This window comes from Podarcis bocagei (assembly GCF_964188305.1).
Source record: "Podarcis bocagei genome assembly, chromosome: 15".
NCBI classification, from domain to species: Eukaryota; Metazoa; Chordata; class Lepidosauria; order Squamata; family Lacertidae; genus Podarcis; species Podarcis bocagei.
The window spans coordinates 12,753,935-12,780,127 of record NC_138141.1 but is presented as its reverse complement, the minus strand read 5'-3'; the positions used below and the strand labels follow the sequence as shown (position 1 = coordinate 12,780,127).

The 26,193-nt window shown below is 46.3% G+C and overlaps 1 protein-coding gene across 2 annotated transcripts in view; it reads right to left on the bottom strand.

Annotated features, from left to right (window-relative positions):
* The window catches only part of ROBO4 (roundabout guidance receptor 4), a 106,528-nt gene that overhangs the window by 60,448 nt on the left and 19,887 nt on the right, over window positions 1-26,193 (bottom strand). For both annotated transcript variants that reach the window (XM_081171616.1, XM_081171617.1), the window contains exons 2-10: window positions 25,041-25,364; window positions 15,283-15,440; window positions 13,306-13,426; window positions 11,318-11,456; window positions 8,806-8,933; window positions 6,921-7,051; window positions 5,638-5,857; window positions 4,002-4,123; window positions 1,904-2,075 (exon numbers count right to left, since the gene is read on the bottom strand). In XM_081171616.1, the coding sequence (XP_081027742.1) occupies window positions 1,904-2,075; window positions 4,002-4,123; window positions 5,638-5,857; window positions 6,921-7,051; window positions 8,806-8,933; window positions 11,318-11,456; window positions 13,306-13,426; window positions 15,283-15,440; window positions 25,041-25,364 (1,515 nt within the window). The remainder of the gene's footprint in view (window positions 1-1,903; window positions 2,076-4,001; window positions 4,124-5,637; window positions 5,858-6,920; window positions 7,052-8,805; window positions 8,934-11,317; window positions 11,457-13,305; window positions 13,427-15,282; window positions 15,441-25,040; window positions 25,365-26,193) is intronic.

Genomic DNA, 26,193 nt, shown 5'->3' with positions numbered 1-26,193 from the left:
AACATTCTCCTTTCCCTTCCTCCCCCACAACAAACACTCTGTGAGGTGAGTGGGGCTGAGAGACTTCAGAGAAGTGTGACTAGCCCAAGGTCATCCAGCAGCTGCATGTGGAGGAGCAGAGACGCGAACCTGGTTCACCAGATCACGAGTCTATTGCTCTTAACCACTACACCACACTGACTCTCAGTGGAAGAAGGTGTGATGGTGAACTTAAGCCACAGAAGAATGAAGAAGGTTTGGGCTATGTGTACACACAGTAGATGAGCCCTGGCCGCATGGACAACATCTTCAGTGGGAGGCGCAGCTACAGGTGAGTGGCAGGGCACATGCTGCAGTGATGCCAGATGCCCATGGCAGCTGGAGGGGAAGAGGACCAACAGCAGGTGGAGCCAGAGCCAATGACAGGCAGAGCCAACTCATCCCAGTTTTGCTCCCCATCCTCCTCCCTACAAGGACTACACTGAGACTAAGGAGGAGGAAGCTACTGCCCTGTTAAGTATCAGTGTTTTAATGTACATTGAAATGGGAAACAAATCTATAATGTGCCTGGATTGTACTGTGAAGAATGGCTGGAAATTTCCACTGAAGCTGATAACAGGTCAATCATTAAGTGGGGCTGTATCTCTGCTGGCTCAGTCACAAGGTGTTTAGCTCAGAATCACATGAAAAGGACTGTAGTACAGGTCTATGCATATGTTAATCTGGAGGCATTCAACTTGGGTGAGATGCTCTCTTTGTTGTTGTTGTTTGTATACTGCCCTATACCTGTAGATCTCAGGGCAGTTCACAACATAGAATTGCAAAATAAAAACACATTATTATTATTATTAATAATAATAATAATAATAATAATAATAATAATAATAATAATAATAATACAAAGACAAGCCAATAATCCCTCCTTTCACAGTCCATTTAAAAGGGCATCAGATGTTAATCGTCCAAAGCCTGGTTAAATGGGATGTTTTCGCCTGGCACCTAAAGGTGCATAACAGGCATAGGCAAACTCTGGCCCTCCAGATGTTTTGGAACTACAATTCCCATCATCCCTAGCTAAAAGGACCAGTGGTCAGGGATGGTGGGAACTGTAGTCTCAAAACATCTGGAGGGCCGGAGTTTGCCTATGCCTGGTGTATAATGAAGGCACCAGGTGAGCCTCTCTGGGAAGAGTGTTCCCCAAAAAGGGAGCCACTGCAGAAAAGGCCTGTTCTCATGTTTCCACCCTCGACCTCTCATGGAGGAGGCACATGAAGAAAGGCCTCAGGGGATGATTTCAGGGTCCGAGTAGGTTCATATGGGAAGAGGCGGTATTGCAGTTGTGTGAATCTCTGACTCCAGGAAACCAGCCTGAGGCTAATGCAGGCTGCAATGGATAAGAGACAGAGCTTTGGTTTTTAGCTCAGACTGCAAGATATTTATAATCTAAGATATTATGCCTTATGTTGGGATCAGTATGCGAAATTATGCAACTAAGTGGATGTAAATTTATTTGTTCTAAGTTGTTTTGAAGTTCTGTAAGGCTGGATTTAGGCACATCAAAGAAGCGTTTCAGTTAAACACGTTGTAAATTTCATAAAGGGAAATCACGTTGACAGAAGACGGGACTCCACAGCGCCATCTGGTGGGTCACAGTGTTAGAACGCATATAAAAGTGTTTTACTTTACTAATATAAGTAAAGCTTCTGAACCATATTTTTGGGCTCTCGTCCATGAATTGGCACCATCCTCTTTTAAAGGCACCCTCTTTTAGTGGCCATCACTGGCACTGCTACAAGTCCCATCTACCAAAGCCAGCATAGTAAATGGTCAGGAATGATGGGAGTTGAAGTCCAACAGCATCTAGATTGCCACAGGTGTCCCCACCCCTGTACTAAGAGATCAGCTACAAAATAGCACCTCTGACCTACAGCACTGCATACAGGATTACTGGGCACTCCAATTCCAGCTCCATTGACTGCTGCTACCTGGACGCAGTATTTTTGCCCATTAGCCAGGCCTGTCACTTCTAGGCTGTGTGTTTCTCCACCCACTGTTCTGTTAGAGGCTGAGTGAGTTTCATTGCCCAGGAACCAGACCTGCAAACACAAGGCGAGAGAAGAAAAAAGTCAGCCTGTCTCACACAGAGCGGCACAAGACGGCAATTTCTGCAGAACAGAAGCACACATGAGAGGAACCAAATATATCCTGCACAGAGTCACACATCTAGCAAAGCAGTAAGAGATAGATGCAATGTTGGGGAAAGACGCCAAATAACAGGGGGTGGCTAAAGCTAAGTTTTTTTCCAGTCTGTGGGCTGCATTTCCGGGGGGGGGGGCACATGCCAGTAGTGTGTGAAGCCAGAGGAATTGATTTATTGATTGATTTTATTATTTATTTATTATTATATTATTTATTTTTATTATTTATTTTATTATTTATTACTCATCTGTCTGGGTTGCCGCAGCCACTTTGGGCAGCTTCCAGCAAAATATAAAAACATAACAAAACATCAAACATTAAAAACTTCCCAATACAGGGCTGCCTTCAGGTGTCTTCTAAAAGTTGTATTGTTATTTATCTCCTTGACAGCTGAAGGGAGGGCGTTCCACAGGGCGGGTGCCACTACTGAGAAGGCCCTCTGCCTGATTCCCTGTAGCTTCACTTCTCACAGTGAGGAAACCACCAGAAGGCCCTCGGAGCTGGACCTCAGTATCCAGCTGAACAATGTGTGTGGAGACACTCCTTCAGGTATACAGGGCCGAGGCCATTTAGGGCTTTAAAGGTCAGCACCAACACTTTGAACTGAGACAAGAGATGAGGCAGGCTGCTGGAGAATCTGGGGAGTTTCAGTATAAACAGATCTAGCTCTGAAGAGGACTGTATACTATACAGAAACGCACAACCCCACCTTTTGTTTTTAAATGCCCAAATTAGAAAGAGCATAAATTCCAGTTCCCCTGAAATGATTTCTACAGGGGTAAAAGGGACGGGTTGGTGGCACAGCCTCGCAGCTCAGCCATGCCTGTGCAGACACATTTTCTAAGCAGGGAAGTGTTTTCCCAACTAAGTCCTTCTCTATACTTTCTAACTAAAGAGTATACTGTGTGTCTGTCCCTTAGTTAGAAAGTATGGTGAGGGACTTGGTCATGGAAGAAGGGCTGGGTTTAAGAATGGGGGAAGGCGAGGATTGGAAGTCAAGCACTTTGAATTGTGCTCGGAAACTTACTGGGAGCCAGTGAAGATCCCAGTTTAGGCAAAAGTGGGCAGGGCAAGGAATGTAAAATTTTATCTCTGTAAAGTAGACTAGTTTCTACAAACACACACACACACCTGCCTTGCCTCCACCCAGACAGGCAAGAAGCAAAGTTAGAATTCAAGGACACATTCTAGCCAAGTAAAGACACTTGAGGGGTGAAGCAGTACCAGTGAGGGGTGTGACCTGCTGAGAATTCTGAGGGCCAGGTCGAGATGTCAGGAGGGCCACATTTGACCCCCAGGCTTGCGATTCCCTACCCTGCCATGGAACGTAAGTCCAGAGTCAGTGCACCTGCCGTACATGCATAATATACAAGGAGCATGACAGCAGACAAAAGAGAAAACAAGCCTTGAAATGGCAAAGTAAGAACCAGATGAGGTGTGGGTAACCTCTGGTCCTTCAGATGCTGCTGAACTTCATCTCCCACCATCCCTTCCTTTGACCATGCTTCTTAGGGCTGATGGGAGCTGTAGTTCAGAAACACCTGGAGGGCCAAAGATTCCTCATGCCTGTAATTATTTCAGGAAACATAAAGAAACGTAACTGCATGCCACTCAAGCACATCTCTAGTTTCCCCAGTTTCCTCAAGTACAACAGCTGGATAATCCTGAAGGGTTGCAACCATAGTTTTAGTTTGATCCACCCCCATGAAATGCTCTATTCCACCAGACCTTGGTGGAATACCACTTCCTCCAGATTCTTTCTATCCATCACCATCAACCAGATATTGTGGTACCCAAATGGCACCAATTCCATTCCTCCTTACCTGGTAACCTTTGATGATGCCATTGTGCATGTCTTGTGGAGGGGGCTCCCAGTGGATGATCACAGTGCCATTCGCATCTTGAAATGTGGTGATGCTGATGCTTTCAGGGGAAGCACCAGGCACTGGGAAGAAAGGAAAGGATAGGGTTACTGAGATACTTTTTAGGAAAAGAAGGAGCAAAAATTACTGTGCAACAGGCCTCCAGCCACATGCTATTATCTACTCTGCCACCTCCTGCCTCCTCCATACAACTCAACAGCTCAAAATCAGGAGTTCAGGACTGAGGGATCCCAATCCTTTGCATGCCTGGTGGATCTCAATGAATTCTCCAAGAGGGGTGGTGAAATTAGCCTTGGGCTGGCACTATCAGCAGAAGACTAGAGAGCGTGGGATGGGGGAAAGTTCACATTTGAATTATGTGCTCTTCATTTCATTTCATGACAACAAGGCAGGGTTCACATGCTGTTGCTCAGTGCTGCCTGGGTTTTGCAAAGGTGCAAGAGCACACAGAAGAATCCTACTGGCCTCCAAGGGCTAGGTCAAAGCTCAGCCACATTCTTTGTAGACAGAAGGTCCTGGGTTGGTTCAGTCTTCAGTTAAAAGAGCCTCAGGTGCCACAGCTAGAAAAAGTCCTGTCCCTGGCACCTTAGAGAACTGTGTCCAGCCAGGTGAGACAATAATGGGGGAAACGGATCAATGGCCAAGGGAACCTGTGGCCCTCCAAATGTTAAGATCCTAACTCATATCACCCCAGATCATTGGCCATGCTGTCTGGGGCAGTTGGAGTCTAAAACATCCAGAGGGTGTCAGTCGTCAGAGGATCTAAATCCCCACGACAGGTTGCCAGGAATGGATAAGACAAGGGAAAGTCCTTACCAACTGCTTTTTATTCAATATTCACAGAGAGAGGCTTGGAAATGCAGCCTCTTGGAATAATGATGTTTCCCCGAGTGAGTATCCACCCCCTCCCTCTCTCCCTTCATGCGTCATCACTATGGGTGCTGCTACCTGCCCTCTGCCTTTGAGCTCTTTGCTCTCCTACTTTCAATGCTTGCCGGGTTCTGGAAGAGGGGGGGGTCGGGAATGCTTTCTAAAGACACTGAATCTGTCAGCGGTCGCCCCTCTGGTGCTTCTTCTTCCTTCCTCTCCCATTATATCCCAGCTTTCCCCCTCATCTTCCTCTGAGCTGTGATCTCCCTCAAATCCCTGTTGTAATTCTGAACTGTCTTCTTCTATGGAAGGGTCAGGCTGGGGAGGCAGTCTCCACCATTCCTCCTCTGCCCAGTGCCTGACAGAGGGCCACACATGCCCAATATAACTCATTTCTTTATGTTCACATGCACCCCACTGCCTAAGGAAAGTAAACTGCTAGGCACAGATCACACCACATCACTGCCTCTAGAGCAGGAACGAGGAACCTGTAGGCCTCTAGATGCCTTGAAGGACTGCAATTAGGTGTAGCCCTGCTCTAGATGTATCTCTGCTCAACTACAACCTCCATTGTCCCCAGCCATTAGGATGTGGTGACTGGGACTGATGGGAGTTGGAGTCCAACAACATATGCATGGCCACTGGTTCTCCACCCATGTTCCAGAATATTTAGCATTCAAAAAGAGGAAGTGCTGAAGGGTCGTACCTTCTTCTGGGATCCAGAGGTCCCTTACGTTGCTGTCCAAGCCATAAACCTTCCCTGAATATGGTTGCACCTTGAACTCATACTTATAACCTCTCTCAAGCCCTGGGACGATGGTACGGTGGTTGCTTTGGACATGCCATTCAGCCCAGTGTGTGGTCAGAGGCAACAGGGAGCGATAGAACACCACATAGCCATCTATGCGCTGGGAAGAGGAGACAACCTTCAAGACAATAGGTGGGAAATCTGGGTTAACCTCTGGTTTGGAGTAGGAATGGAGAAAATTTGTCAGTTTAAGCTTCTCTCCATTTCTCATTCTTCCAACCTTAAATTCACTTTCCCTGACTCTTTCGGCTTGCAATTTCTTCCTTTAAAAACATCTACACAAAACTGCATACAATGCATGCATTTAGTTATGCAGTTTTGACTAATATACACATTTTTTTGCAAGCGTTTCCCTCCAATGTAATGTCATTTTCTTCGATATCGTGTGCCTTTTCATGCACACTTTTTGGCTGGAGAATGATGTCATAGAATTTGGAGGCATGTGTGGGTTTTGAAGGATGGCTGCCTTTCAGTTGACTTGTTGGTTCACAAAATGTGAATTAAGCAGGCTTGCCTTAAAATGCAACATGGGTAGATTTCTCACCCAACCCTAAATCAGAGAGAACTGTGATATCTGCAGAAACCACAGCATTGTTCGGGTCAAGCGACTCTTGCAGATATAAATGAGGTCCCTGAGGAACACAAAAGCTATGGGGCAAAGTGGGAATAGACAAGAGCCAAACAGAATCTCCATCCCAAATTAAATTAAATTAAAATTCTGCAAGCTTTTGCAATTCAACTCTGAACAGCCAGCTCAATTCAGCTCAAAATTTGGATTTTGAACATCATTCATGAACAGATTAAAACAGCAGTGTTCAATAAATACCTGCATTTTGCAGCTACTTTTTTCGCTTTCATCCCCACCTCTGCCACTGCAGGAAGTGGGAGAAAGATTTCTGCATTTTACAGGCTTCCTTTGGCTGTGTGCGCCTGTTACCTGAACAGAATTTAACTCCCACCTGTCAGCTGATGAATTAAATCCTGGGTTAAATCATCCTGGGAACAGGCATCCACACTTAATGCAGAACTAAAACCTGTCTTGCTGAAGTCACGTCAGCTGAATGAGAGGTGGTCATGATTTGGGGAAATCACTGTGTGGGCCCAAATGGAATGGCCCATGGGTTTAGAGCATGCTGCCCCCATCTGTGTGCTCTGTTACACCTTTGTTATATCTAATTCACCTTCCAGTGCAGGTGGGCTGCTGGCGTGGAGGGGACAGCAGTGACGTTTGCCAGGTAAACCTTTGCCTCCATCGGCTCCTTCAGTACATCTTTTGGCCTGTCCTGCTTGCTCTGGCCAGTGTCCAGGGGATCTAAAAGCCAAAAAAAACAGACTCAAAGGTGTATCCTTGGAGAACCTGGACTTTACCCAAATTGAGAGGTGATAAGATCAGTCCTTTTGGAGTCACCGCTTCCTTTGCTTTATGCTTAAGTTTGTGCTGCTTTCTTACAGGATATGGTGACCAACGCAGCTCACAATAAATGAAGGCTGGCAACATCAACCCTGTCATTGTGGGAATCGCTTGCAGGCGACCCCCAGTGCCTGGAGACAGAAAGTCCGGTTGTGCATCCATAGCAGTGACCAGAGGAGGAATGACCGCTGGGAGGAGCTCAGAGAGAAGAAACTGCTTGATGCATCTGCAGCAACACAACCAGATGCCTTCATCCAGAGCTGCCATCTATGGAGGGCTGTGGGAGCCAGGGAGCCTCCAATATTTTCAAGAAGGGGGCCACCCACCCCCAATTTTGTGGCTATCCTCAAAAGGACACGCCAGGATGAAGATGCTTGGCTCTGCCTTGTCCTTTTGAGGATCACCAGGGCAACGACAGCGTGTTCCTTTCACAAAGGTAAGGTGGCTGGCGGTGGGAGAGTGGGCTGAGTTGGCCTGGCCGGGTTGGGGGGAGGTGTTGCATATCAACTTCATGCACAAGCGAAGGACCAACCCAATGTTGGTCACAACTCAGTGTCTATGCCTTTATCTGTCCCAGCTGCAACAAAACATGTCTCTCCAGCCACAGCAGGTGCTGCAAACTTCCAACAGTTTGACTTCACCCTCAAAGGTTCACTCCTCCATAATCTCCCAAGGCAGAGGGATGCCAACAACAGCAATTATCAACATACATCATTTTGGCTTTCCTCTATGGCCTTCCCCAACCTGGTGCCCTCCTAGTTGTTGTTAGGCTATAGCGAAAAGGTGAGAAACCTTTTCCAGACAGATGGCCATCTTCCAACAGTGGGCAACCTGTTGAAGATCTCACGCCAGTGGTGTGTAGAGCCAAAGGTAAGGAGTGTGTCCAAAGGCAAAAAGTCAATGGTACCAAAAGCGAAGGTGGCAAAACAACAGGTGTAATTCTCATCCCGCTATGGTAGGCTACCTTCTTGTCACACAGAAGCCAGAGGTTTCTACACACAGGGCTGATCACAGGGGAAGAGGGGGGCATTTGTCCCAGGGCCTCACACCCAAGTAACCATTACTTGGTGTGTGTTTTTTGGCATTTGGTTAATTTCCCAACTTGTTTTTTATGCACATTGAAGCAAATTGTGACACCCTCTCTCAGCTTGGAGCTGCAAAATTTAAGAAAGAAATGTGATTTGGCAAAAGACATAAATGTTCTTGTTAACTGATTTTGTCACATGCTTAACATCAGCTGTTCCCCCCCTCAATTCTTCTGTGCATTTCACAGAAAAGGAGTAGAAAAACATTTGTTAAATTAAAAAAAGAAAACACCTCTCACTTTCTCTCTTCTTTCCGGAGGTGGGCATACGCTCCTATTTTGTTTTCATCTGCTGTCCTTTTTTCACAGCTGCATAATGTTAGGACTTGGGGGGTGGGGGACTAGGCTGTATGATGAGACCCTTCAAATGCCTGGCTGTCCCTCCCCTTCTAATTCTTGGAATAGCCAGGCTAGCTTCCTGGTGAGGTCATTCTTCCTTCAGGCAAACCAGAGCCATTGTCCTAGCTGGCTTGAGGAGCATGCCTGGTCACAGGGGGAGTGGCTTGGGAAGTGGGTGTGGCCTGGGCAGGGTCCCAAGGGCCAAATATTGATATTGATAAGAGCCGCTTACCCTGCACAGTTAAAGATGCTTTGGCAGAGATGGTTCCCACCTGGTTGCGAGCAGTACAGACATATTTCCCGGCATCGTTCATCGTCAAGTGCTGAATCTGAAGGACGTTTTCTCTGTTTACTTCATACCTGTGGGGAGCAGCGGTATGGAACCCACAGTCAGTGACTGAGGCTTTGTTCGCAAATGCATGTTCTTCCCTAAACACAGCTGCAGTGTCCGGAATAGGGCCTGCATGTGTGAAAGAGTCATCACAAGTCCACTCACCCCTTTTAGGTTTGCTGGCGTTGCAGGATGGCAGAGGCTCCTCCAAGGCCCCAATGAGGGGGTAGCATCATCACAGCCCCATATGGATGGGGGCATGGGCATAAACCCGTGCCTCCTATCAGAGGCCAGATCTTAGCCTGCATCCTGGAATGGCAAATGAGGATGCAGGCTAGGACATGGGCTGGAACATGGAGAGGAATCAACGGGGTGGGAAGGCTGTTAGAATTCCTGCTCCATGATTGCAGTCATGGGATTGTTGTCTTTCACTTGACGGTGTATGTTTTGACTCCAAAAAGTGGGAAGTGACGGAAACAGGATGTTTGTGTTACTGTGTTCCGTGAAGTGGGACTATTGTCCTTTGTTCATTCTCTTTGCTGTCTGATACTAGAGAGGGAGCCATGTTGCAGTGTTCGTTGTGTGTTTATATGTAAATAAAGTAGATTAGCCAAAATGCAAATTCTGTTACACAAGCTGTGAAGACTCTGCGGATCCCTAAGTGTGCCGATGTCTGTTGGCATCGGTCACTGTGATGTTCGGGCAGAAGAAAGCTTTTGAAGCTCCCAAACAACTGACCAGGAGGGAGAGAACATGCCAGTCAGGCTTGTGTCTCTGCTGGGGTCCTACTCAAGTATAGGATGAGCTCCTGACAAAGGCTTCCCTCAGGTCCGTTCCCTGGCAATTTAAACTGCCCTCACCTGGGGCCCTACCTGCTTTCCCCTCGTCGGGTTTCCCACCCACCCTCCCTTGGTTCAAGCCGATGTTTAAGGACTTTGCTGTGGCTACGGTGGTTGCCGTTTTATGGGGCCAGGTAGGAATTTGTCCACCGGGCCAATTGGCTCCAACCCAGTGGTTTTGCCTACCTCATAGCAATCGTTACAGCTTGGTTGGACATTGGGGCAATCCTTTGTCTTGGATGGAGGGGAGGTTGTAGTCTCTGCCTGCCCCTCCAAACGCTGGGGTATCCCATTAAAGGGATCCAGGGGGAATGGCCATGTCTGTGTGCCCAGGGGGGCCAGGGCCGAAGGCACTCCCCCAGATGGTGGTCTCTGCAGGGGTCACCCTATTTGATGTAAGTCTTAGGACACCCCCACCCACCCAGATTAACCTATGCATCACTTCCAGTGGGCAGGATAGAATCATTTTGATTGCCCCATGCCCAAGCCCTCTTTCATCTCTATTCAATGAAGTTATGGCCTGTTTCAATCCAAACCAGTCTATGTTGTCCTTTATTTGTCTGCAGGTTGGGGGCAGAGGAGCACAATGCCTGGAACCCACAAGAGCAAATGCCAAGGACTCTGTTCTGATGTCATGCTACTCTTAGCACCGTATGTTCCAGGGGAGGCCATTCACACATCCAGCTCAAGGCACGCTCTGTGTCACTCTGATGGTAATGTTAAGTGATGAGATAAAACATTGGAGCAGCCTTGCAAATTGGCCCTGGATAGCTCAGTTGGCTAGAGAGTGGTGCTGATAACACCAAGGTTGCAGGTTCAATCCCTGTATGGGACAGCTGCTCATTCCTGCATTGCAGGGGGATGGACAAGATGAACCCTTCCAATTCTATGAAAAGCTACTAGTCTATGATGATGATGATGATGATGATTCTTTTTTAAAAAGACCAACTTGCAATAAAAAATTACTGGCCTGCTAAGAGGTGAGTAGTCTGCATAGCCATACACAGAAGAAAGAAAGACTGATCTGTCCAACGCTAAATGACCCAGAAGCTAGATCCAGCAATGTTTGGCTTCTTCTATTTCCACAGTTTACCATTAGGCTCATCTTTAGGATTTGCCACCCAGAGAACAGGGTGCTAGATGGGCCTTTGGTCTGATCCTGCAACCAGGCTCTTCTTAAGCTCTGCCTTTGTTCCTCTGAGCTGTCTGGCAATAGCTAGGTGACTTAAAAGCAAAACCTGAGGAATAAATCTACAGTGGGAGCAGCATCAACCCTTTGGTGTGCTTCCTATAAACACCAACTTTGAGACCTATTCTGACATTTGAATGGCATATATTAATCTGCAAGTGTAATTTAAGATGGATGTTTATTGTATTGCGAATGCAGGGGCGAAACTTTTCTGTTGTTGTTTTCCCCCCTGTCTCTTTTTTCTTCTTCTGTCTTTAATAAATTTACAAATAAAAAATCAATTAAAAACACACACAATTTGATCTTCCTTTCACAAGCTGCAATGCAGTGGCCAAGCAGAGAGTGACAGCCAGAGAAATCCTCTGAATCTAACAGGTATCCTCACCTTCCGGAGGGAAGCTCTCCCGTTTCCTTGTGCCATTGGATGGCGGGTGTTGGATCTCCGTGGACTCCACACATGAACAGGACAGTGCTGCCAAGCTTGGCCACGACATCACTAGGCCTCCGAGTGAATACTGGTTTTTCTTGGATAGGAGAAGCAGACAATCTAATCAAACCAAAAGTCCCTTAGGGTTATGGAAGCTCTGTTAACTAGCAGAGTGGGTTTTATGGGGTCAGAGCCCACCAACATCTACTCAGAGTAGACCCCTTGAAAGTATTGGGTCTAAATCAGCCATGTCTCTTAATTTCAAGGGGTCAGAGTGGCTCAGAGTGGCTTACAAGCAATAATAAAAACAAGATGAATGATTACAACTTAAAAACAAAAATAAAATACAACATTAAAATAATGAAACATTAAAATATTAAAATGTAGCCTCATCGCAGGAGGAGAAGGAAAAGAAAAAAGAAAGAGAGGGAGGGAGGGAGGGAATCAAATTGGCTCCAAGCCAAAGGCCAGGCGAAACACCTCTGTCTTACAGGCCCTGCGGAAAGAAATCAGATCCTGCAGGGCCCTGGTCTCATGAGGCAGAGCGTTCCACCAGGCCGGAGCCAGAGTTGAAAAGGCCCTGGCTCTGGTTGAAGCCAATCTAACTTCCTTAGGGCCTGGGACCACTAGGGTGTTGTTATTTATGGACCTTGAGGCTCTCCGTGGGGCATACCAGGAGAGGCAGTCCCGTAGGTACGAGGGTCCTAGGCCGTGAAGGGCTTTAAAGGTCAAAAGCAGCACCTTAAATCTGACCCTGTACTCCACCGGGAGCCAGTGCAGCTTGAAAAGCACTGGGTGAATATGCTCCCATGGCAAAGACCCCGTGAGGAGCCTCGCTGCAGCATTCTGTACTTTAATAATCACAGCGAGAGAACAAAGAATCCCTGTCCTAGGAATGGCGGTGCTCCCAATTAAGGGTTTCACCCACTTCCTCCCTAGTCACCCACGTCACTACTGTGTCTTGTACCCTGAGCTCATAACCACTGTGCCTTCTGTGCTGCCACCTTATCAGGTCTTCTTGACCTTGGGCTGAGCGAATGAATGCTTTCCAGAGACAGTGACTCTGTTAACTCTCTCTCTCCCAGTGCATCTTCTCCTAGCTGTTCCCCATCCAGTATTTCCCAGCTTTTGCCTTCTGAACTATGTCCCTCTGCAAACCACTGTTCCAAATCTATACTGTCCTCCTGCTCCTGGGAAGATTCAGGATCCTGATCAGGAGCAGGGGAGGGGGAGGCTCCCACTATTCCTCCTCAGTGCAGCCCTCCTCAGCACGGTCCCTGCCACCTGGGGACTGAACCTGGGACCTTCTGCTTGCAAGACAGGTGTTCTGCCACCGAATTATGGTCTTTCATATTCAGTTCATATTCTGGATCTGAATACACTAAATGATCCAGCTGCTTATAATGATTCCACATCCCCAAAGAAAGTGTTTTTCGTCATCATCATCATTTATTATTTATACCCCGCCCATTTGGCTGGGTTTCCCCAGCCACTCTGGGCAGCTTCCAACAAAATATTAAAATACAATAGTCTGTCAAACATTAAAAGCTTCCCTAAACAGGACTGCCTTCAGATGTCTTCAGAATCACTTCCCCTTTCAAAAAATTGACTTTCTAATATGTTTCCCATTGGCTAAGTAAATACCTTGGTCCTGCCAGCTTCAGTACGATGCACAAATTCAATACCTGATGGTGGTGGAAATGATGGGAAACAGATACCATGATAATTCAACAGTTATGGTTGAGCAATGCTCTCGTTCTCTCCATAAGCACTTCTGTACTCTGCGCAGTTAGGTGAAGCTCATGTCTATACATTTTGCCAATCAGCCCCAATGTGGCACTTATCAGTGGTGTAGAGATTCTCACCAGCTGATGGAACACCCGCCAAGGGCATAGCTCACCCTGGTGGGGAAAGATGGGAGGAGCAATCCCTGTTCCCTTCCTTACCCAAAATGGAGACCAAGGCAGCTCTGCTTGCTCGCTCTCCTACTTGATTGGTGGCCATGCAGACATATGCTCCCGCATCACTCTTCAAAGCATGCGCTACCAAAAGCTTTGTGTTGGTCACCTGTCAAAATGGGGTGAGGTAGGGGAGAAAGAATATGTTGGAGCTCCACGAGTATTTACTTGTCCCTTTTGATGTGTGGCATAATGGTTAGGGTGTTGGACTATGACCTGGGAGACCAGAGTTCAATTCCCCACTGGGCCATGAAGCTCAGTCGCCTTGAACCAGTCACCAACTCTTAGCCTAACCTTCCTCACAGGGTTCTTGTGAGGATGAAAGGGGGAGGAGGAGAATTGTGTACCCCACCTTGAGTTCCTTGGAAGAAGGTGATATATACCGTATTTTTCGCTCTATAGGACGCACCTGACCATAGGACACACCTTGTTTTAGAGGGGGAGAACAAGGGGAAAAAAATCTCCCCCTCTCCGCTCAGTGCCCCTTCAGCGAAGCGGCAGGAGAAACGGAGCCCCTTCCATTTCTCCTCCCGCTTAGCTGAAGGGGCACCTCCCCTTCAGCGAAAGGAACCCGAAGCCTCCGGAGCGCTTCAGGCAGCTATCTTTGAAGCCTGGAGAGCGAGAGGGGTTGGTGTGCACCGACCCCTCGCACTCTCCAGGCTTCAGCAGAAGGCATCCCGAAGCCTCCCAAAGCCTCCCAAAGCCTCCCGAAGTTTGTGGGGCTGGCAGTGGGGAAAGCCGAGCTTCCCTCACCTCCAGCCCCGGGAGCAGCGGGAAGGCTGTGTGCAGCGTTTCTGCTGCTCCCCGACCTTCTCTTTGGGGAAAGCCACCGCCAGCCCCAAAGAGCAGTTTGGGGAGCAGCAGAAAGGCTGCGCACAGCCTTCCCGCTGCTCCCAGAGCTTGTCGGGGCTGGCGAGGGAAGCCCGGGTCCCCCCCCCCCAGCCCCAGGGACCACACATTCGCTCCATAAGATGCACAGACATTTCCCCTTAGATTTTAAGAGGAAAAAAGTGTGTGTTATGGAGCGAAAAATACGGTAAATATATTAAAATATATATATTAAAAAGTATTGCCATATTGTCTGGGAGTATGTGAAGTGCCTTTTCTTTGGGCAAAAAAAGGACAGTTGGCTTAGCAAGATGGCTCAGCAACTTCTCTACATATTCTTCAAAGCATACACACACACAAACACACACATGACATCACAACATCACACAATACATAATTGTGCAAAATAACTTCAACATAGCAATGACAACACAGTGCACAGTACAATTCCTAAGCCCACTAAGTATATCCACTTGGTGGATTTATTTTCAGAGAAAATATAGCTAAGTTCCTCAGTGTAGCCATCAAAGATGGGAAACTGGGATACAACTGTTAATGAGAAGATGAATTCCAAGCCAAAGTTGTCTGCAGTTTAAAATTAGTTTTGGTAATGGGGTTGTTGTTGTTTTGTTAAAAATAAAAGGCAGAATCTGTGTGCATGTATGTTGCCTTTTTATCCTCTCTACTGTGGTTGTTGCGGCTACATTCCCATCTTAAAGCACCCCCAAATCCTGGGAACAGTAGTTCTTGGAGCTACAATTCCTGGCGCCCTTAAACAAACTATAGTTCCTGGGATTTCCTGGGCTTTAAAAGATGTGGTGCAATTATGATTTGATAACTATACACTGTATCTGATATGGGCTGTGTTTATTGATTGATTGATATCATTTATATCCCACCCTCTTCTCCAAAGAGTTCAAGGTGGCACACATGGTTCTCCCCATCCTCATATAACCCTCACAACAACCCTGTGAGGTCGGCTAGGCTGAGAGATAGTTTCTGGCCCAAGGTCACCCAGTGAGTGAATATTTGAACCTTGATCTCCCAGGTCCCAGTCTAACACTCTAGCCACTACACCACAGCGGCTCTTAAAAAACCACAAAAAGCATTGCTACTAGATGTATTGTTTCTGATTACCTCATAATGACCATTTTCCTCATTTATGGGGACGCCGTTCTTTTTCCACGAAACGGTTGGCTCAGGGTGTCCTCTAGGGGGCAAGCATTCCAGAACCAATTGTTCTCCAGCTGTCACCACCAAGTTGCTGGGATGAAGCCGAAACTCTTCTTGCAGAGCTACGAGAAAACACAAATATATGCTAAATAAAATTCCCGTATGGGGTCAGCAACAGTTCCCAATATTCTTTGGGGGAAGCAATTTGATTTAACTGCACATATGTGAATGTGGCCTACGATTTTGCAGCTGAGTTTGTCAGTACAGTCATACCTCATGTTACGTCCGCTTCATGTTACGTTCTTTCAGGTTACGTCCCGCGGTGACCCGGAAGTACTGGAAAGGGTTACTTCCGGGTTTCGCCGCTTGTGCATGTGCAGAAGTGCAAAATGACATCATGCATGCGCAGAAGCGGAGAATCACAACCCATGTGTGCGCAGATGTCCTGCTGCGGGTTGCTCTCTTTTCATGTTGCGAACGGGCCTCCGGAACGGATCCCATTCGCAACCAGAGGTACCACTGTATGTGTTTGAATCCCACCTGAAAACAACAACCATCTAGAACAGTGGCGTCCAAACTTTTTTCAAAGAGGGCCAGATTTGATGAAGTGAAGGGCCGTGAGGGCCGACCAAAGGGCCGACCAAAGTTGTTAACTTTTTGAGCTTTTTTTATTATGATTTTACCGCAGAGTTGTTGAGCTCTTTTTAGGATTAATGTTGTTGAGGTAATTTAAGGGATTTTACCCCAGGAAATAAACTGCCACAGGAGCCGGATTAAACTGGCCAGCGGGCCGCTTTAGGCCCCCCAAATGGACTTTGGACATGTCTGCTCTAGAAACACCCTAAATTAGCTGCACCAGTAGAGAGTAGCCCTGCACTGGACTACTGATCACGTAATAAAAAATAGAAGTTTAAGGTGCAAAAAGCTGTTCATTGCACATTAGGCAGCAAAGGGGGGTAGGTGTAAAGAATCCTTCTTTTGCCCTCTGGTGTTGACTGTGTTTATGCAAAGGAGCAGGACATGCGACATAGTTTTTAATTACTCAGTCATTTCCAGAGGTTGCATTTTGTAAACAGAATCAAGCACTGATCCAGCTGCCTTTCTGCTCCACCTGACAAAATTAATCTGTTCGATTTGGAGGCTAAACTTCCATGTTCTAACACCAAGGAAGGATGACGCAGTTAAAAGGATCGCTCCTTGAGCGGTTTAATTCCTTACAAATTAAGGGCAAGAGCCAATAATAGATAAACCTGCTACAAACAACAACTTGAATAAGGAAATCGAACAAAATTCCAACCACAAGTCATTGGATGCTGTGAGGGGTAGGGATACTTAAAACAGGAAAAGCTGAACCAGCAGAATCAATCATAAACCATACTAAACTTAAAAGTGAGTTTATTTGGTGCAGCCACTCTGTTGTAACGGCAATAAAGCACATCCCATTAATTTCAATTAGTGTGTTGAGCACATGTTTAACTCTCTCCCATCAGCGTCAATGGTGCTTACCTCACTTGCGCTCGATGATTGTACCCTAAGATTTTTACCACTCTTCAAAGGCTTTGAATTGCCTTTCACATGTTTACTGTATCAAGAGAGCGCTGCAGTATAAATTCCTTAATTCTGGTTTGTATTTTACCATTACTTTGTGGATTCTAAAACACACACACACACACACACATCCAGTTAATGTGTTTTTAATCGTTTTCAATGATGGAGTGTAGCTACATAAACAGAGGAGATGGAGCTTAAACAGGCGCCCAAGTCAATGATGATGATGATGATTATGATGATGATGATGATGATATAGATGTAAGGAATTCAATTAACATTGCCATCCTGCGCGTGCCATTGTCAGAGAAGCCATACCGAGTAGGGTTGCCATATCTTGAAGAGCAAAAAAGAGGACAGCCTGAGCTGCTGTTAGCACACGTGCATCTTTAACCAGCTTGGGCCAAGTCCAAGGGGGAAAAAACCCCCAACAAATGAATAAATAACACCGCCCTGCCCCTCCAAAACCCGACATTTCCTTTAAAATGTAAAAATCCCCCCGGATGGGCATGTTGCACTCCCAAAAGAGGACATGTCCTGGATTTCCCAGACGTATGGCAACCCAAATGCTGAGCTCAGTGGGACTTCTTCCCAGGAACATGTGCATTGAATTGCAGCATCGATTGCCTGCAAGTGTGTAGTGTGGAGCTAGTGTCCACCTTCAACCATGGTACGAGGCCGTGCAGCTGAGAAAACTCTGCAACACACACACACACACACACACACACACTGTTTCACAACAGTTGCTAGTCCAGAATAAACATACTAGCTCACATGCTCAGGTGCACGAAAGGCAGGAGTGGGAATCTTTGGTCCTTCGGATGTTGCTGAACAGTAGTTCATCAATGCATCCTAGCAAGCATGCTTCCTTGCCTTCACTTTTTGCACATAAAAAAAGACTGAAAGAAAGAAACCTATTTGGAAACAAGATGCTGGACTAAATGGGCCTTTGGAGGCTTCTCAAAATTATCATTTTTCCAAGGGTCAGTTTGCTGGACTTTACAAGTAGCCATTTAATGCCATCTGTAGTCCCACTTCACTCAAAGTGCCATCAACTGCTGCTCTTTTGAACAATACAAAAGACCACCAGGCCATCAAAAAGAGGCCTGTTGACCAAAAGGCCTCCCCCCCCCCACATCAACACTGCAGGTTGCATGTGATGCTGATGCTAACTCAGAGCAGATTCATAGAAATGAATGAACCTAAGTGAATCAGGTCCATTAACTTCAGGATGCCTACTCTGAGTAGGAAACTTGCATTGCATACCACTCCCTTTCCCAAAGAGGCCAGCCACAAAGGTGGACGTAGGGCAGCGCCACCAGTTCTGCCACACTGCGTACTGAGCCTCGGGGGCGCCACAGGGCACTGTAACTATGATGTCATGAATTGAACAGAACAGAAGGGGAGAGAAAGGGGTGCTGAATTTTGGGCTCATACAAGGTGCCGCTGAACTTTGAAAGACCAAAGTCCACCCCTGCCAGGCAGATACCTTCAAGAAACCCACAAGCGGAACATGAAGGGAGTTGCAGTTCTCATTTCTTAGTACAGAAAGAATTGATCTGATGTGTAGAGATCTTTCCTATTCTACTTGGTTCAAGAGGGTTCTGGAAAGTTTTCTTTCCATATGAAAGAAACAGGTAGAAGGTTCTTGTTTGGGTTATTTCTTCTGAGAAACTGAGTAAAGCTGGTTTAGACTGGTTCTCTTATCTTACTGTCAAGGCCATGCTGACTATAATAATAAGGCCAGAAGAAGCCTGGGCTCTGAACTTACTCTTTCTGTCTCTTTGTTCTGGTGTGCTGTTCTGTACGCTATAGTGTTAGGGTTTAGTCTTATTATAAGTCATTGTAAGTTTTATTGTAAGTGCTGCAACTGTGCCAATCCTGAATGTACTGCCGTACCTTGGTTCTCGAATGCCTTGGTACTTGGACGTTTCGGCTCCTGAACGCTGCAAACCAGAAGTGAGTGTTCCGGTTTGCGAACGTTTTTCATCCAAAACGTCTTCTGTGGCTTCCGATTGAGTGCAGGAAGCTCCTGCAGCCAATCGGAAGCCGTGCCTTGGTTTTCAAACTGTTTCAGGAGTCAAACGGACTCCCGGAACAGATTAAGTTCAACAACCAAGGTATGACCGTGTTGGATTTGTGACCATTGTGCTTCAGCAAAGCTCTGCTGGATGAAGTACAATTGCCCCTGGTCTATTTTTTGGAAACTCTGCATCTTGTTTAAGTTTTTTCCTCCTTCGGACCAGCAAAGCTCAGCTGGCCAACAGGGAGAAGCCCTCTCCTGCTGTTACTACCCATCTGCCCTATTCACAGATACAAGCCACTGAACCTGGAGTTTCCATTTAGCCATCAACGCTAATAGCCATTGATGGGCTTATCCTCCATATATTTGTCCAATCTCCTTTTGAAACCATCTAAGCTAGCAACCATCACCCCATCCTGTGGCAACAAAATGAGAACTAGCGTGGCTATTTATGGGAAGCCGTCTTCCTGCAGTTTCTTCTGCTTCAAATATAACAATTGCCTTGACAACCCGAACTGGGAACACAATCAGAAGGAGAAACCCACAGAGAGGGAGAGAGGCAGCCTTTCCCCCTTGCCTTCAAGTCTTCTGCCTGCTTCCTGCATTCATCCCTCCTGAAGGATGTGACTCCTTTGTAATATAATCAAAAGTCCAGGAGATGAGTCAACTTCTTACAAGCAGCAACCTGCAGAGACCGTACCTTAGGATGTTATTGCTAGATATTTTTAGATGGTTAAACAAAATAATCCTTAATTGTTTCCAAAAGTTTCCCGCCCCATGTTTCCCAGCACAGACCAAGAGAAAAGATTAGGCTGCATTGCAGCGACTGCGCTGTAACAAAGAAATAGGTCAATTCTACTGCCGAAGAAGGATGGTAGAGGACTACAGATGGTGGAGAAATTTGGTTGATCTCCATTTAAATGGGAACCTACCTAACAGACACTTCCCAATGCAATCTGCTAACCAAAAAGCAGCCATTCTTGAAAATTCGCACTTTCCTGAATTTTGCATTGAAATTCTCCAAACAAATAATGCACCAAAAAAAGGATGTCTATTGGGGAAAGTGTGTTCAAAAATATGCATATTAGTGAAGATAAGACATAAAATGAATTCATATTAGGAAATAATCAGAAACTATGGGGAAATTGTGCACGAGAATGTGCATATTATGCGGAAATTGCTCTAAAATGCTACTTAAAAATAAAATCACAAACTGATGCAGAAATGTAGAGACCTGAACTTGCAACTGGGAAAAAAGAGAAATTGAGAGAAGCAAAAATTAACAGATGTGCCCATACCGGACTAATGGAGGGGGTTATATTTGCTGTAGAAATGAGAAAAGCATCTCAACATCTGGGAGGGAGACAAATTTAGCTGCCCCTGACCATATGGGAATGTAAATATGACTTCCTAGTGCATAAGTCAATACACAAATATTTTTTTAAGCTAATAAACTCAGAAGGAGGATGATCTAGAATCTGTTAACATTATAAGCGGAACCTATTACAAAACGTCCCAGTGTGGAGTGCTTCTTGTTCAGGGAATCAGCCAACTAGCCATGCCAGCTTCCAAGATACTCCACCCCTTTCCTCCTCCATCCAAGTTTTCCATTATTCCCTTTCAACAGTTAGTCAGCATCCCATGGCCATAGACTGTCTTCAGTCCACATTGGGACGTTTATGGTAGTTCCCCAGACCACCTTTTAGGTTTGGCTCCCTAAAGATTTTGTGCAACAATACCTCTTGTGCTGGAGGTGTTGGGAGAACTGAGATCACGGTTAGTGAATGATGGCTTCCCACTTTGTTCCATATGTATGAGGAAGCTGAGAATTTTAATTGGCTTTTGTGATCATAGGGTATAGGAAAAGAAGGTGGTACTTTCTTAAAGTCAATCAGTCTGGAACAAAAGCTTGTGTATGTAATGCTGGTCTTTTCAATCACAAGAAATTATTTTTTTATTCTGTATATTTAACAAACAAACAGAGGAAACTGCCTTGTACAAACCACTGGGCTACGGGACCTCCCTCTACAAAAATAAGACTATATATCCAGCCAGCCCACTATGGTCTGCTCTGACTGCCAGCATCTTTCCAGTGACTCAGACAGGGAAAGGTCCTCCCATTATCTGTTACCTGACCCTTCTAACTGGAGATGTCAGGAACTGAACCTGGGACATTAAGCAGATGCTCTGTCACTGAGCCAGGTTTTTTCTAAGCTACAATCACGATATTAAGGTAAAGGTAAAGGTACCCCTGACCATTAGGTCCAGTTGTGACCAACTCTGGGGTTGCGGCACTCATCTCGCTTTATTGGCCGAGAGAGCCGATGTACAGCTTCCGGGTCATGTGGCCAGCATGACTAAGCCGCTTCTGGCGAACCAGAGCAGCGCACAGAAACGTCATTTACCTTCCCGCCGGAGCGGTACCTCTTTATCTACTTGTACTTTGACGTGCTTTCGAACTGCTAGGTGGGGAGGAGCAGGGACCGAGCAAGGGGAGCTCACCCCGTCGTGGGGATTCGAACCACCAACCTTCTGATCGGCAAGTCCTAGGCTCTCTGGTTTAACCCACAGCGCCACCTGTGTGGGTTAAACCATATTAATCAATTCAAAATGTTTCGGTCAGCTAAAATGCTATCCCCCTTTTAAAATAAATGTGTTGGTTCATTAAATGGTATGAGACCCACAGACTTGCTATTTGAAATGGTCCAGCTGGGCATTTTACCTCCTCACTCTGCACGATGGGCTGATCTAACATGAAGCAAAAATGCCAAAACAACACCAGCCTCCTATTGACTTTGTTTCAGAGACCCACACAGAGGCAGTTGGGGGGCAGGGAGCAGAGGAAAAACTGGGAGCCTGTCTGGAATTGGCTTGCATGTTTCGCATCGCTCCACAGCAATGCAAGACCCAATGCACATCCGGGGAGGGGAACGATTTGCTTGCACGTGCTCAAACAGCGAGTCCATGTGGCGCACTTAATGTAGTGTTGCTAACAGAAGCATCTCCCAAACCATCTTCGCCTGCATGAATATTTATAGCTGCCAAACACCACTGCGAACCTTCACACTGGGCCACGAGAGCCGGATGGAGCCTGATCGTTAATGAAGTGTTAATTGGAGGGTCTCCCAGCCTGAATATTAAAGAGGGTTTTTAATTGTGCCAATAATTAGCACTGTGAAATCCTGCAAGAGAGACGTTGTGGGCTTAAAGGTGGGGAAGATGGTGTGGTCCAGGGGCATGCCTGAGATGGGGGCATTTGATATCTCTGTACTACCCTGGGGATGCAGAACATGGAATATAGGAGTAATGAGAGTAGCTAGAAAGTCAAAAGTATTTATAAACACAAAACACACACACAGCAGAACTTTTCTTAATTGTTGCTCTCAGTATGCATATATTTCATTGTATTTATTTATGGATGAATGGCATTATTATTCTCTCCCGCCTGAATACGAGAGGCAAAATGTCTTCCCCTGATCCCCAATCCTAGTTCAGCACACTAAACACTACTGTATCTAATTGGATGGGATCAACAGCGTTGAATTCACTGGGTGGCATTGAACCAGCCCTTTTCTCTCAGTTTTCTCATCTGTAAAATGGGAGCAGTTGAGGCCTTGGCTCACGACTGCTGTGAGAGGAAAATGTGAGGCAAGGAGCACTGAAAGTGATATTAGCATGAGTTTAACAACGTGGACATTCCCTGCTAGCTGTTTGGCAATAATTTAGTGGCTGATCTCCAACCACAACTGTCAGGGGTTCAGGAGCAGAGGCACAGGAAAGGGAGGAAACAGAGAGTGAGGGGGAGGAATCCGAAGGAAATATGAGCGATGACAGCGGCCCGAGATCTCTGAGTCTTTCCAGTGAATTGGAAGATTCACAGAAAGGGGCGCCAGTGGTCAGAGCAAGGAGGGCGCCTAGGGGGACACCCCAGGAAGAAGGGACCAGAGGGGACTCAGAGAGCAGCAGTTGGAAATCGGGACCAGCTTCCCCACCAGAGCGCAGTAGGGGGGAGGGGTCCCAGGAATCGGGATCAGGCGGCTCGCCGCAAGCGGGAGGGCATGAGTCAGGATTGGCCACACCTCCATCGGGGAGCGAGGAAACGGTCAAGAGGAAGGTTGAAGGCTGGGCGCGCGCGCCAAGTTCAAATGCACAGGAAGGCAGCACAGTAAGCAGCCCGGATAGGGAGCCAGGTCCTAAAGCCCGCCGCAAGGAGGGAGAAGAGTCCGGGGGGTCAGCGTCAGAAGAGTCCAGGAAGGAAGAGACCACGGGGGGCAGAGGGACCCAGAGGAGGAAGGAAAGACGGAAGAGGTGGAGTAAGGCTAGAGTATTAAGTTGGTGTACAGGAGGCGGAGACTCAGACGGAGCTTCGCCGGTCTAGCTTCTAAGACGTAGAGCTGCGCGCTGCGGCTTGGAAATGGAAACTGTAACTCAATAAAGACGTTTGTACAGTACTGCCGGCTAGCGTGGTCCTCTGTGAGCTGGGACCTGGAAGCGGCTCTGACAACAATAATAAAAATTGGTTGGTTGGTAGGTAGGTATCAAAGAACTAATTCAAACGAACAGTCCTCCAGGGACTGTGGATCATTTCAGTTTGCAGGTGGGAGGTGTATATTTGAAAGTTCTCCCATGTTAAAAGCTCCCTGCATGTGAAAATCGAGTACAGGAGGGACAGTTTGTCCTGAGGACTTTTCTCTTACATGGTAGCTTTCCATGCACAGGTAAAGGTTTGCTTGTAAGAATATAAGAACACAACAATAACTTGCTAGATCTGGCCAATGGCACACCTGGCTGAGCAACCTATACTCACAGTGGCCAACAAGATGTCTCTTTTAAGTTGCTCACCATCATTGCCTCCTGTGGGAGCCAATCCCAAGTTTAACTAGGAACTGTGTGGAGTTCTTTCTTTTGTCTGCCCTGTTTCTTAAGGTAAAGGTAAAGGTAAAGGGACCCCTGACCATTAGGTCCACTCGTGGCCTAATGCAGTGCTCATCTCACTTTATTGGCCAAGGGAGCCGGCGTACTGCTTCTGGGTCATGTGGCCAGCATGACTAAGCCGCTTCTGGCAAACCAGAGCAGCGCACAGAAACGCCGTTTACCTTCCCGCTGGAGCGGTACCTATTTATCTACTTGCACTTTGACGTGCTTTCGAACTGCTAGGTTGGCAGGAGCAGGGACCGAGCAACGGGAGCTCACCCCGTCGTGGGGATTCAAACCGCCGACCTTCTGATCAGCAAGTCCTAGGCTCTGTGGTTTAACCCACAGCGCCACCCGCATCCCCGTTTCTTAAGGTAAAAGCATTTAAACAGTCTTTACAAATAATGCACACCTGCAGTCGGTGGCATAGTCTAGGGAAAAAGTTCATAGGCCCAAAGAAACAAGATCTCACCGTGGGTGGGAGGGATTGGATTTAGTTCACATTTAAAGGTAAATCTCCCTGCCTTGTGCTTTCCAAAACAATATACAAAATGAAGACCGGCTTCAAAATGTGCACTTCTCCAAATTTTGCAGTGCCATTTTCCAGCCAAGTAACACGTACAAAAATGCATCTACTGAGATAAAGCATGTGTATTAGTGTAAATAGCATACTATTAGTGTAAATAGCATACAAGAATGAATAATGTTGTGGGAAGCTGCCTTGCAAAAAAAAAAAAGTGCCTATTTGGCAAAGTTAGATACAAAAATGTGCATACAAGGAGAAATTTGCACTCAAATCTGAAGAAATTTTCAGGAGGGCTTTATTCCACCACCACCACCACCCATCAAATAATGTGGAGAATTGAACTTAATACTGGACAAATGAGAAAATCGAGAGAAAAGACAATGGACAGATTTGGCAGTCCCTCAAGGGTGGATCTATACAAGGGGTGGGGGAATGCTAAAAATAAGCCATAAATTAAATTGTTTTAACCAAGGGGGGGAACCTTACACAGAGTCCCCCCCCCCCGGTTAAAACAATTTAATTTTACACAAATTGCATAGAAAAGTTTTCTGCTCTACAGTGCCATCTGGTGTAGCATGTTTATAACGTATTTAACATGCAGTTTTTGACTAATGTAGGTGAGTCCCTAGTCCCACCCAGACAGCCCCACCATGCTACAATAGAAGTGGCTTGCCCAATATGCAACTCTCCGAGCTGATACCAATGCCTTACCTTCCACATAAAGAGACGCATTCTTGCTAACGGCTGCACCCAGGTGGTTTCTGGCCACGCAGTTGTATACCCCCTCATCCGATTTCCCCTTCCTCTGGCTGAGACGTAAGAAGAAGAGGGAGCCACCCGGCAGGAGGGTGCGTTGGGAGGGGCCATCGTCTTTGTTTGTCTTCACATACTCGCCATTGCGATACCACTCAATGGTGGGTGTCGGGTTCCCGGCCGCACGGCAGTTCAAGGTCGCAGCCTGGTCCCAGCGCACCACAAGGTCAGAGGGGTGATCGATGATATATGGTACAACCTCCTCTGAACGAGACTTCGAACCTGGCAGAATAAGAAACAGGGAGGGAGGGACAGAAAAAAAAATAAACTTCATTCTCCCCCATCAAACACTTTTTTGTCTTTCCATTCCTTTGCTGGGCTACTTGCCACCTACAGTAACATAGCACTGGGTTGACTCAAAAGTTCCAAACAAACCAGTAGCAAAGTAACCTATGCCATATTTTTGCACCCTGCATTGTGCCAGTGCTAAACAAGTAAAACCCCTGTGTTGCAAACACAGTAATATCCAAGGCAACACGATGACCAAATACAACAATGCGATGTCAATATAAACTCTTTATATAATCTCTACAGAATACTGAACAGTATAAAATATATGAAATATGCACTCTCTGCAAAACCAAATAAACAGAAATCTTATAAATCTCTGAAAATCACAAAATATGCACTCTTGATGGATTCTCTTGAAAACATAGAACCAAATAAACATAAGTCTTATAAGTCTCTGAAAGTCTTTGTAGACTATGCAAGTCTCTGAAAGAAGCAATGGGTCAGATTCTTATCTGGTGAAAACAAGCCATAAATCTTTGTTTTATGACGTCCAACACTGCCGAAGTAGTCCGCAAACAGACATAGTGAACAGTGGTTACATAACTTTATGACCACTGCTCCACAGCAATTGTGTAATACACTTCCATTAACCATATAGATGGGTTTATGAAGCATTTCTGTATCCTTCTGCTGTGCTGAAGAATAATTTCACGAAACAGTGAGTATATCCGGAATCACTGTTCACTACGTCTGTTTGTGGACCACTTCGGCAGTGTTGGACATCATAAAACAAAGACTGGAATACTTGGTTTCAAGTCCC